We start from the raw sequence: 13,403 nt of genomic DNA on the forward strand, positions 1-13,403 counted from the left end.
CCGCTGCCTGTCCTGCTTAGCAGCCGACTCGTCACGGGCCCGCAGTGCGCATAGGAATTTGTTCATAGTTTTTTTTTTAAAACTATAGTCCGGCCCTCCCACGGTCTGAGGGACAGGGAACTGGCCCCCTGTTTAAAAAGTCTGAGGACCCCTGCTCTGATCACTGTCCCAGGTGCCACTGGGGTTTCCCTCACCAGGGTGGTCAGCAAGCCCGTGGGGTTCGTGGACTTTGGCCACATAAGTCGCTCCATTTAATAATTGATGACCAAAAAGTTCCAGACGTTCATTATTTGATGGAGCTCGGGGAGCGAGAATTCCGCGGGTCCTGTTCGCCCCGACCTCTCCGAGTGCCCGAGGTGCTGCGTTTCGCAGGCTTCTGTCAAGTGTGGTGTCAGCGTGCAGGGCACCCCTCCCGGGTGATGTCACCCACGCGCTACATTGATGGACGTCGCGACAAGGGGGCTCAGAGCGCCCAGGCAGAACCTCGGAGGAAGTTCACGGTGCTCTGTCCCTGGCCTGCTGGATCCGTGTGTCTCGTTCCCCAAAGGGCAGGTGTGTGTTGCTAAACGACGCCGGAGGTCTTCAACGTTTACCCTCAGCCCGGGGTGCAGAGCCCCCCTCCCTCCTTCGGGTAGCGACTTGCTCTGCGGATGGCATTGCCCTTCCTGTTGCCGTAGCTGCTGGAATGTTCCAGGCCTGGAAGCATTAGTCAGCCTGGAACCTGGGCTCGGAAAGCCGGAAGCCTCGCTCCGACACGCTGGTGGTTATGGAAAGACATTCCCAGGCATCGGCAGGCGTCAAGGCCAACGGGCCGCCGGGTCCGATGATTAGGATGGCCACTGTGGCGTGATGGGGGGCCTTGCGCGCGGCGTGCCAGCGAGTGGCTTCTCCAGGCCTTAGCTCCGTTTGTCGGGTGTTGCTGACCTGCTCTCAGAGGCTGTTTCTTCCATCTGAACGGTGCTGCAGCCTGGTTCCGGGGTCAACAGAGAGATCCGTGTGATCCCCTCTCAGCTGTGTCACAGCCACGCCGCCAACACGCGTGGTCTGTTTACGGCCTGCACAGGAACACCGCTCCTCTGCATCCCTGTGGGGGCTCCTGGAGGCCCAGGCTCAGCTCTGCTCCTGTCTCTGCAGGAACTGGCCCGCTGTCTCCCAGACACCTCACCCCCAGCATGGCCAGAGCGCGCTCTTCTCCTTGGCCCGCCTCCTCTGCCGCATCTACTCCCCACATCGCCCACGGGATGAAATCCCAGGGCCCCTCAAGCTGGAAACCGACATACTTTCTTGAACCCCTGTCTCCCCCGTCCCGCCCTCATCAGCTATTATGGATCTCCCCTCCCCAGGGTCCCTCCCGCTGTTCTCCCCTCCGCACCACTCCGGCTCCCGTGGCCCCGGCGGCCTCTTTCCTGCTGGTCCAGCCCCTGGCCCGTGCTGTTCCCTCCGCTAGACTGCGTCCCCTTTCTTCTCTTCTCACTAGTGAACCTTAAAACCTTTAAGACTCCAATCAGGCATCACTTTTATTTTTAAATTAAAAAAAACACACACACATCGATTACTTGTTTCCAAAACCTGCGTTTTGCCGTGCTCTCTGTCTTCCTGGACTCCACCGGGTCCGCACCTCCCGCAGTTAGAACGGAGGGTGTCAGCCCGGTCCACGCCTCCGGCCTCGGGTCTTACTTCGCATCTAACATCCTAAAAACATTAAAAACCACTTGAGAGCGTCCAGCTTTCCACTTCTCCGCCGGGCTCACTCCGATTTCCGGTTCTCACTTGAGCGACCCCCCCCTGCCCCGCCCCTCCCCCCTCCCCGCTCCTCCCCTCCCCCCCCCACGCGCATCCCCGGACGCAGCCACGTGACCCGCTCGGTGCAGCCGTTGGAGCTGGGCTGGGAGATGGCGGAGCGGCCTCCTCCCGCGGAGGCCTCAGGCCAGGTGTGCGCCTTCCTGTTCAGGAAGCCGGGGCGGAAAGGGCCCGCGGGCCGCAGGCAGCGCGGGGTGGGGGACCCAGAGCCCGGGGACAGCGGCGACGAAGGCAGCTGCGTGGTTCGCCCCGGAGGGAAGCGGGCCGCCCGCGGTCCCATGGTCCAGAAGACGCGTGGCGGGCACCGGAAGGCGGCTGACTGCGCCTCGAGTCGCGAGGAGGAAGAGGAGGAGGAGGAGGAGGAGAGCGGGGCTCCCCGCGTGGTCTACAAGTCCACCCGCTCCGCGAAGCCCGTGGGGCCCGAGGACATGGGGGCGACCGCTGTGTCCGAGCCCGACCCCGAGAAGGAGCGGGCCGCCCAGGCCGCCCGTGCGCGCGGCAGGGAGACGCGGGAGGAGCAGAGGGGCGGGGAGGACGGCACCATCTACCGGGGCCTCAGGGGCTACCAGACACACCTGCAGCCCCAGGACGCGTGCGTGGGCACCGCCTCCCTGGGCCTGGTGCGCAAGGGCCCCCTCCGCGCGCCCGAGCACCTGCGCGCCACCGTGCGCTGGGACTACCAGCCCGACCTCTGCAAGGACTACAAGGAGACGGGCTTCTGCGGCTTCGGCGACAGCTGCAAGTTCCTGCACGACCGCTCCGACTACAAGCACGGCTGGCAGATCGCGCGGGAGCTCGACGAGGGCCGCTACGGCGCCGCCCAGGACGAGAGCTACGAGGTGGGCGGCGGGGCTCCGGAGGTGCCCTTCAGCTGCCTGCTCTGCCGCCAGCCCTTCCGGAGCCCCGTGGTCACGCGCTGCCGGCATTACTTCTGCGAGGCGTGCGCGCTGCAGCGCTACCGCACCACCCCGCGCTGCTACGTCTGCGACCAGCAGACCCACGGGGTCTTCAACCCAGCCAAGGAGTTGCTTGCCAAACTGCAGAAGCGCCCGGCTGCGGAAGAGGACGGGGAAGTGACGGAGGGACAGGCGGGTGGGGGAGGCGGGTCCCGCAGAGATGGCTTGTGAAAGCATCGGGAGGTCTGGCAGGGTCGAGTCCATAAGCAGAAAACAGCCCCTGGCCACAGCCACGGAGGCCCTGGACGCGATGCCACCAGCAACTAGACGAGAGGGAGAAAAGTGCTGAAGTTTGCATGGAAACTGACCAACACCCACGACGCCGAACCCCTTGCTCATGCTTACCCATGATTTTTGGCCTGTAAGACCTCAATGGTAAGCCATCGGTGATTGGGCTCCCAAGGGACAGCCTCCAGGTCTCCTTGCGTGAGGCCCTGCAATAAAGCGACCCGACTTCCTCCACTGCAAACAACAAGAACAAACAAAACCCCAAAGCAAACGAAAGAAAACAACAGGCATTTGATGGACTTCAACTTTGTTTCAAACTGGAGCCCCCGGATAGACAAAGCTCAAGTCAGGGACATGAGCCAGGTCTCTGGTTTTGGTCAGACTCCAGCCCGAAGGAATTCACTTTATTTTTCTTTTACAGTTCAGGGAATGGATCAGTAGAAATGAACAGCCTAAACTCTATCTTGCTACATAATAAATGGATGTTGGATGAAATGCAATATCTGGACGTGAACATGTGGACAACAGATGATTTTTAGATGTGACTAACATACTCATTAGGCGTTTTTAGCAGAATTCTCCACTAGGCGTATTGTCCTGAGGTTGAAACACAAGAAGTTGCCTGTCTAGTATGCTCTTCCGAAACCTGAAGTTTAACTTGAATCTCTTTGAAGTTGTTTATTATGATTAATGAATCATTTCAACATTTTGCTACATTCAAAGGCCCCCAATAAAAGATAAAATCGAGTTCCTTACTAATCAAGGATACCACAGAAGACTGGAAATCAGGCGAAAATGTGACATGAGCAGTAATACTAAACTTAAAAACCTGTATCAATCACTACGAATTTCAAAAGAGTTTGGAAACATTTAAGACTTTTCCAAAGTGCCTACGACTGATTTCAGGAAGGACTTGGGAAATATTTGGGTGCTATTTGTGATGGAAGTAAAGCCAGTTAGTTGCTTTTCTGAGTGAATGTTTTATCGTAGTCTGGCATCACAAAGCCAGGATGGAGAGAGGCCTTCTCTGCTTGCCCGTTTTTGAGTTGAGATTCCCAGGGCAGGGCAGGGCTTAGTCCCATGTTTGTGTCACACTGATGGGACATACTCACTTTTGTTCGGGAGGCCGGTCTTGGTCCAGGTAGGGAAGGTTATCGCACAAAGACCAAGATTTTGGGGTTCTTGGGAAGGACCCAACTTACTCTACATTTCAGTCTTGACACCCTGAGATAATCTCCAGGAGATGTCGCACCGCAGAGCTCAGGACGCCAATGGCAACACCCTGGGGAGAGGCTTAGCATAGTTCATGTGGGAGCCACCAGCACAAGAGCTGCCCAGCCAGGGGCCGGTGGGCACAGTGACTGCTAACCGGTCCAGTGAACAGAGCGGACTGACTTCCAAGACAAGGCAAGACTCCAGACCACACCTTGAAAACAAGAAATTCCAAAGTGGTTTTGAAAGTGAAGATACGGAACTTCCTGACGTCTTACCATCAGACTTTCCTCCTGTTTGTTCTAACTGGGACTCGAGGCCCCACACAGTGTGTCAGATGGGACAGCCATTGTCTTGACCCTGTCTCATTGTGTTACTTCCTGGGTCAGAAATCTTCACGGACCCGCCCTTTGCTGTAAGGGACGGTCCACAGTGGTTCCGGGTTGGCAGGCGTATGTCCCTTACTCCCCAGCGTCAATTCTTTACCAGAGTCCGAGTTACCCCAAGGGATTGTACCTTCAATCTGCCTGCCTCAGTACCTTTGCTGAGCCCCTCACCAAGCCCCGGAATGATTCTCTTTGTTTGCTCTTGTCCAATGGAAACTTGGCCTAGAGGCAAAGACCCTCTCATTCTCACACCTCGAGGATCACCCAGGGCAGATGCCAGTTTCCTCTCGTATACCTTTCAAAAGTCCATGTTGTCTGATGCTGTCACCATCGGTACCTGCTGAGAACCCCGGCAGCTGTAAGCTCATCAGCACAGAATGCCTAGCACATGGAGTGCTGTTCAGCACATCGTGTTGAGCTGTGTGCATTATGCCTCCGTGTAACCTGGTACCTAAAGCAGTGTCCATATGAACACATTCATCCATGTATCCATTCTCTCTTTGTTGACCACCCTCTCGGTCCAGCTTGGTGCTTGTCCCTGGAAATGCAGCAATGAGCAATAAAGTCATGGTGCCTGTTGTTGAAGAGTTTGTAACCTTGTGGGGAAAAGAAATAGTACTGGAGGCTTGCTCTGTGCCCGTCATTCTGCTAAGTGCTTGTTCACATGATCTTATTGAACCCATCACCATCCTTGGAGGTAAGCAGTATCATCCCCTTCTTCCAGATCAGGGTGTTGAAGCTTAACATACCTGTTCAGTAAACCCAGGGGTGGGCAAACTTTTTGACTCAAGGGCCACAATGAGTTCTTCAACTGGACCAGAGGGCCGGAACAAAAGCATGGATGGAGTGTTTGTGTGAACTAATATAAATTCAAAATAAAGGAGCGGAGGGGAGAGCAAGAGAACCGGATAGAACAGCCGGATCCGGCCCGCGGGCCGTAGTTTGCCCACGGCTGACCTGTCCAAAGCCACCTGGCTATTGAGTGGGAGAGGGGAGCTTGACTTGGGTTGACACCAGAGCTTGTGGTTTTTAACCACCACATGAGATAAATAATTACTCATAGGGATGACAAATACCACAAATACTGTGTGTTAGTTTCCTGTGGTGCTATGACAAAAATTAGCACAAAACTCAGTGGTTTTATAACCGCAGATTATAAGGTCTGTGGGTCAGAAATTCAACATGGGTCTCACCAGGCTAAACCAAGTTGTGGGCATGATTTCATTCCTTTTGGAGGCTCTAGGACAGCGATTTTCAACGCTTTTCATCTCCTCGTGCACAAACTAATTACCATAATCCAATGGCACACCAAAAAAAAGTATTTTTTGCTGATCTGACAAAATAAGTATAATTTTGATTCATTTGCACACGATGGCTCTTGTCATTTTTTACTTTACTTGGCAATCTAAGGGAGAAGAGTGTCCCTTAGTGCCTCTGACTGAAGAGTCATGTACTGCATGTCTTAAAAATGCAGCGGCAGCCAGCCAGTTTGCTTCTCTCTGACCGGTCCTCTGTCCTCACGGCTCTCTGTGACCACAAGCTAGGAACGTCCCCGACTTTTAAGGACTCGTGGTTACATCAGGCCCATCTGGACCATCCCGGGCAGTTTCCCCATCTCAGGATTCTTAATCACATCTGCGCAGTCCTGCTTGCCATATGAGGTAAAATAATCACAGGTTCCAAAGATTAGATATCTTTGGGGGGCGTTCTTCTATGGACCATACTGTAGGGGGTGTAACAAGGGAGCAAACTGGAGGTGGAGGGATTTCTCAGGCTTCCTGGGAGGGTCAGGCACCCCAAACCGAGGGCTGAGGAGGTGTGAAGCCCCTGCAGAACCACCGAGCTGGGGCCTTAGCAGGTCCAAGGAGAGGCCTGATGGGGGACAGTGGCCCTTTCTGCAGCTGGAGCGGGTGGCAGGGGCCAGGTCCTGAGGAACATGCCTGGCAGGCAGGATGGACTCTGTCATGATCGTGGGAGGAAAGGGCAGTAGGTGCAAGGGTCAAGCAGCAGACACGATTGATTTGATTTCCAGATCCTGGGCTGCTGTGTAGAGCAGGGTTTGTAGGGAGCAAGAGTGGAGCAATTAGGAGGGCGTTCTGATAGTTCAGGTAGCGGACATTGGTGGCCTGGGCCAGGAAGGTGCTACTGCAGGCGGGGGGAGGCCAGTCTGGGTGCCTGCGTGGAAGTGGAGGCGAGGGACAGACTTCTAGGTGGGACGACTGGGCGGGTGCAGGAAGGCCAGGCTTGACCAGAGCCATGATCAGAGCCAGTGGCTGCAGAAAGAGCAAATAACATGAAGAAGCAACTCCTCTTAGGGACCAGAGGCCAGAGCTGCGTGGGCAGAACCACGGCAGCAGTAGACAGAATCACTCATTTGGGCTCTTCTGAGTATTTATAAAGCCCACATTGCTTTAGGGGGCCACGTGCGTGAGGTTGGAATGTCTTCTGGAAAACGATGCTGACCCAATATTCTGATGGTTGGTTCGGTTCGATTAAGGGCAGCGTTGTATTTCAGCCTGTCCATCTTGACCTCCAGACATTCTTTCCCCCTTGGTACACAGTGCCTTTATGTGCCTTACACTCATCTGGTTCTCCTCCTGGGAGTCTGATTCTGTGGGCGCAATAACAGTCCTTGCTCTTTAAGAAAACCCATTTGGTTTTTCAGTAAATACATACAGCGTTGCACATTTCAACAAAATTCACATCGGGCAAACAGAAGGTCTTTGGGAAATGTGTTTTGGTATGAGTCAGTTACGGGATCAACCAAGTAACGAACCACAGTGCAACCTGGGGTCACAGGATTGCATGCAGGCACGGTGAGCTGGCTTAGATCTCACAGTGTGACCGAGCCTACGAACACGTTAGGGTTAGAAGTTCCACATGCGAAAGGAAAGAACGGAGTACCTGCTCCCGGCAAAGCAAGAACACGTCTGGATGCCCCGCTGGTCTCCCGCTCACCCCCGGGACGGCCGCTGTCTCACACCGGGCAAGGTTGGGTGCCCAGTCTTCCGTGGAGACTTCCCTTTTGCTCCTTCCTTTCGTCTGTTTCAGTGGTTCTCAAGCTTCGGCCAGCATGGGAACGACCACACAGGGATCCCATGCTGAATTCCCAATTTAACACCATTTCACGGGGCCTGCAGACTTCCCCTTCTGCCTTCGATGCTGATTTTGGAACATACACTCCGTGTGGATGGTTGGGATGCAGCGCAGCGTGGGGCTATGATTCAGGTCTGATGTTGGGAGGTGTTTCGGCACCTGCCCCAGCAGGAGGAGGGCCGGGGTTAGAGGGCAGGGAGCTGCTCTGTGTGAAATGGACCAAACCGTTAGGCGATGGGGAGCACTCTGTGGTCACTTTCAGGTAAACAAACCGTGGGAGAGCAAAACAGCGGAGACTTTCACATTATTTTGCACGCAGAGAGGTTCCGCGCCACGTGCAGGACCGTGAGCGTCACCGAGGGCTGTGCAGGCAGAGCCTTGTGAAATTTGTGGAGCCAGGTGCTGGGGCACCCATACTGCTCATGGCGCACACAGAATGTCGCAGGCCAGACCCAGGCCCCGGCTCCCAAGCAGCCACTTACAGTCACACCACCACCTGCCATTTCAAATGCATTTAATTTGAAATTCTGTGACTTTGTGTCATCTTGGTTATATTTATTTTCAATGTTATTTTTAAATATATTTTTATTGATTTCAGAGAGGAAGGGAGCGGGAGAGAGAGAGAGAAACATCAGTGACGAGAGGAAATCATGGATTGGCTGCCTCCTGCACGCCTCACACCGGGGATCGAGCCCACAACCCAGCCATGTGCCCTTGACCGGGAATTGAACCGTGACCTCCTGGTTCATAGGTCGATGCTCAACCACTGAGCCACGCCGGCTGGGCAGCAGTCACTTTACAGTCACACTGTCACCTGCCATGTTCAAATGCATTTATTAATTTGAAATTTTGTGGCTTTGTGTTATTTTGGTTAGATTTACTTTCAATGTTATTTTAATTTATAGTTAGGGAAGTACTCTAAGCCGAGCGAATCTACTCTTAGCTTTTGGTGAGTTAATCGTTAAGAAACACTATAATTTAAACCCCTCGGATCGAATGCATTTGGTGTTGAGTAGAAATCACCCTAGAGGTGCATAGTCAAAGCCACCCTCAAACACCTGCTGTGCACAGTGGGCCCGAAAGATAAACAGAAGATGAATGTGGGAATTTTTTCTGTAAAAAGGGTCCATGTCTTGCTCACCTTGATGGAACATCACCATTATGCTGTTTCTAAGCAGAATGAGAAAGCGTGACGCGTCCTTCAAAGCTGCATGTGCGTATGCCGGCTCCGTGGGGAACGGCACCAACGGGGAAGTGAAAGAAGTCCTTGTTACCTCTGCGGTGTCCAGAGCGCTAACTCACAGTGTCAGCTCCCTGTGGAAGTCTCTGTGTGTCTTCAACACGTTTTCTATTAAATACATTCTAAAACCCACTTAGTAAAGAAACCCACCTGTGCCCTAAGCAGTCTGGCTCAGTGGATGGAGCGTCGGCCTGCGGACTGAAGGGTCCCAGGTTTGATTCCAGTCACAGGCATGTACCTTGGTGTAGGAGGCAGCTGACAGATGTTTCTAACTCTATCCCTGTCCCTTCCTCTCTGTAAAAAAAAAAAAAAAAAAATCAATGAAACATATAAAAAGCAAACAACAAAAAACCCACATGTAAAGTGAATCTAGCAGAAACACATCTTAAAAAACAGCCACAAAGACAAGACCTGGTAAAAAACAAATGACTAAAGCCTGGGAGGCTGCTGTCCGTGTGAACTTTGACACTCAAGCCGAGAGTCCCTTGTCAAGTGTAAAGAGGGTACCGGTCGGGCCTCCGCCTCTCCGTGGCCCTCCACGGCTGTGCGATGGGCCAGCTGCTCACCTGCAGGCTCCGCATCTCGCACGTGCTCAGCAAGTGTCTGAGCCTGAGCAGTGGGAGGGAGCGCGTGCTGGGGCGATCCCTGTTGGATGGCAGCGCACCATCTGACGAGGGACTCGGCCCGTTGGCTGCTCCGGTAATGAACGCTGCTCCAGGCTCGTTGGCTGCGGAGCCTCCTCGTCGGTTGTGGAATGGACCACGCGAGTGCACGGCGCTTTCCTGGCTGCTGCCCGCCGCTCGTTCCCAGCCCATCAGGACGGCGTCCCTCTCCGCTTGCAGCTGTCTGCCGGAGCCCATCTCCCCGCAGGCTCGCCCGGGGCCTCCAGCCTGTTCTAGCCCGTGTATTCAGCAGCCAGTGTATTTCCACTGGTGACGGGTCTGGAATGACTTCCAGTTCCTTCCACTCTGGGTCTGGGGAGCCCCAGAAGTCCTGCTCCCCGTGTGCCCACTCTGCTCTCCCGAAAGCCGGGGCGTGTGCATGGGCCGGACTTCGTGGTCAGCTCGTCTGCACACCCGATTCCCGCGGGGAGTAGAGCCGTGCCCGGCCCCTGGCTGTGGGGTTGTGTCACCTCGAGTCTTGCATCCTTTTCCCTGCACGGCTCCTGGCCCCCGGCTCTGAAACAGGCTGCATTCCCAGAGCATGCGCAGTCGCAGCGGGCCGGCTTTCCCCGCAGGCTCAGTCGAGGTTTCCGTCTCCATTCAGAACTCGGCAGAGGTCTTCATCTCTGTACAGGGAGTTGACTTTTTAGCTTTATGGGTTTTGCTCAAAGCAAAATAATCTTTTTTTCTCTTCTTTTAATCTTTATTGTTGAAAGTGTTACATAGGTCCTCCCCCGTCCCTGTTAGCCTGTTCCAGCCCGCTCCAGTCCTCCCCCCCCAGGCCCTCACCCCCCCACTGTGCCCATGGGCCATGCAGATAGGCACACAAGTTCCCTGGTGGATCTCTTCCCACCCACCCCCACCCCCCCTGCCTTCCCTCTGAGGTTCCGCAGTCTGTTCATGCTTCTATGTCTCTGGGTCTATTTTTGATCATCCGTTTATTTGGTTCATTAGATTCCACGTATGAGTGAGATCCTGTGACACATCTTTCTCTGACTGAAAGCCAACTAGTCTTAATGGTAACATCGCTGAAAGAACGGCACTACTTTTTATTAAAAATAAACTCAATACATTGGGAATATTGTTCAGGTGGATTTGGAAGCCGAAGTCTCGGGTTGGTACACGCTGGGATCTCGCTAAGCAATCTCACACGTGTCGTGATTCTCGTTCTTGGCCTTTGGTGCCACTTAGCAAGGAAACACGGGCTTGGAGCTGGTTTATAGGGTGATGGCACCTCACCGTGAAGTTTCCGTTCGTTTCTCTGTTGACTTTTTAAAAAACATACTTTGCATTTGTCATTTGTCAGTCCAGGCATGAGATGTAAGTGCTCCTTCCATCAGCACCAAGCACATGGGTGAGGGCGGCGCCGACCTGGACTTCAGGAGAGAGGCAAGTCCAGGGGGGACCGAGCCACTGGCCATTTGGTTTCTCAAGTTGACCTGGGCAATAAAACCCCACAAACAGATTCAAGTGTCGTAGGAGCGTGCAGGGGACAGCGACTCCTTGGTCTCTTGTTCTGTCTGAGGTGTCCCCCCCATTATCCTTCGGAAGAGGAGTCGGGCTCGTTCCCCAGTGAAAAAGGCCAAGTTACTAGACGAGCAGGGCTGGTGCGCGTGTCCATCTGCAGACACCAATCACTGGAAACCTACTCTGCAAGCTGCCGACTACCAGCCTCACTCCCGCTCCTTGACTCCCCACGCCCTCTTGGTGATTTTCCTTGGCACCACCGTCCACTCCAGGACCCCGTGTCCCGTGCTCTGGTGGGTGTGTGTCTTTAGACCAGGCCCCCTCCCTTCCACAAGCAAAGCCATCCCGTGGGCCCCTCGGGGGGGGGGGTTTGGGTGAGTGCCGATGGACTGCAGTTTGAAGATGGATGTTCTGTTATAAATACCACAGGCAGTGCTAGCCAAGAAAGTAGGTTTGGGTTTGGTTGTGGGGGCAGAGGATTGCAGTGCTTCCCAAGTTTTACAGAAAAAGCCCAGTGCTGAAACCTGGCAGGAGGGGTTTGAGCACACAGAGAAGGTGGAGAGTTGGACCGGAATACAGGATTAGGTAACGTGATGCTCTGGAGACCCGTAATGCTCACAGGCCGTCCTAACAACATGACCTTCCCCAGCATCTTCATTCCCTAATGAAAAATTTGTGACATCTGCAATTGCATTTATCTTTTAAATTTCCTTCCTAACCATTGTTTCGCATACTCTGCTACTTCATTAGTAATGATTTTCCTGACAGTTCCCTTAAACATTCTCTGAATTCAGGTGGAGGGAGATGGATTTTTAACTAATCTCTTTTGGCACAAACATATATCACACAGGAGACGAACTCTTCTTTCTATTTTTCATTTGTTTTCCTTGGTGTTATCTGACGTCAGGTTGTCAGAACAAATTTAAGCGGCGAGTGAGCAATAATTGCCTTGCGATATGAAAAGATGGGTAAGAATTGTTTTTTAATTCAGTGGACAGATGGTTTACTTCCTGCGTCTAAAATATTTAGCCAGGCGACGCCGCCTTCGGCAGACAGGCCGCGGACATGCTCACGGACCCGGCCCTTCTGAAAGCGGGGCTTTGCACCGGATAACGTGGATGTGCTGACTGCACGCTCTGGCTCCCCGAGTCCGTGCCCACTGGCCCTCCTGTGAATGCTGACCTTGTCCCTCCGCCGCACCCTTTCTCTGACCCTCACTAGAACCCTCTTGTGCCGCGTCTGCCCCCTCCTGGCTAACTGAAGCTTGAAGTGGCTTGAATTTTTTAAAAAAAAATCCATTTCAAAACGCACGTGGAGACCAGAGGGACAAACTCTCTAGAACCCCAGGCCCCATACGCACCAGGGCCATGCAAACGGAGCCGTTGGCCATCACCATTTCCTCCTCCATAGACGTGGGGGCTCCACAGGGATCACAGCGTCAGAAACCTGCGCCCACATGAGGTGGGGGTGGCTGAGCTGCTTCTGTTGCAGACAGACCTCAGCGTCTGAGAGGCGAGGCAGGATGGGAGGCGGAGTTCCAGGGGGGCGGCTGTGGGCTTTCAGGTTGCCATCCCCTTCTGTGGCCTGTAGTTTCCCTGCCAGTCGTAGTGTCACACGTCTTGTGGGGTCCCTGTTGCTCTGTATCTTTTTTTTTTTTCTTGTTCGTGGAACCTAGGGAGAGAATGCTTTTTAAATCAGAGGCTAACATCCACGAGATTTTTATTTCGAAGTGGAGAAATTTTCCTTCTTTCGCCATTTGTGTGTGTGTGTGTGTGTGTGTGTGTGTGTGTGTGATGGATCCCAATTAGTCACCATTCTCTTTAAAATGTCTATACAGCCCTGACTGGTTTGGCTCAGTGGATAGAGCGTCGGCCTGCGGACTGAAGGGTCCCAGGTTCGATTCCCGTCAAGGGCATGTGCCTTGGTTGCGGGCACATCCCCAGTGGGAGGTGTGCAGGAGGCAGCTGATCAATGTTTCTCTCTCATCGATGTTACTAACTCTCTATCCCTCTCCCTTCCTCTCTGTAAAAAAAATCAATAAAATATATTTAAAAAAATAAATAAAATGTCTATACAGACACAAGGCACATAACGACAAAGGGGCGGTGACGTTCCCGGGGCGACGCAGGCTGGACAGGTGGCCTTTTCTTCCTGGTGTGGAAAACGGGGGACGCTGTGCGTGACTTTTCAGGATGGAAGTTAGCCGGTGTGGGAGTCAGAAATCTAGACTTGACCTCTACGGCCCAGGAGACTGTGGCTTCTGTGTCCGGCCCTATAAAAGGAAGGGGCTGGCCTGAAAGAGTTCTACAGTTGCCTCGACTCTGGCCTTCTGCAGGTTTTGTAATTGTCGTAATAA

At 53.7% G+C, this 13,403-nt stretch overlaps 1 protein-coding gene across 1 annotated transcript; it reads left to right on the top strand.

Moving 5' to 3' along the window:
- Window positions 1-1,892: 1,892 nt before the first annotated feature.
- Window positions 1,893-2,927, top strand: LOC308241346 (E3 ubiquitin-protein ligase RNF113A-like; the record flags this gene model as incomplete). Its single annotated transcript, XM_080654729.1, has 1 exon — window positions 1,893-2,927. One exon carries the CDS (start codon window positions 1,893-1,895, stop codon window positions 2,925-2,927), a length of 1,035 nt encoding a protein of 344 aa, XP_080510855.1.
- Window positions 2,928-13,403: the final 10,476 nt, after the last annotated feature.

This window comes from Plecotus auritus (assembly GCF_963455305.1).
Source record: "Plecotus auritus genome assembly, chromosome: 2".
NCBI classification, from domain to species: domain Eukaryota; kingdom Metazoa; phylum Chordata; class Mammalia; order Chiroptera; family Vespertilionidae; genus Plecotus; species Plecotus auritus.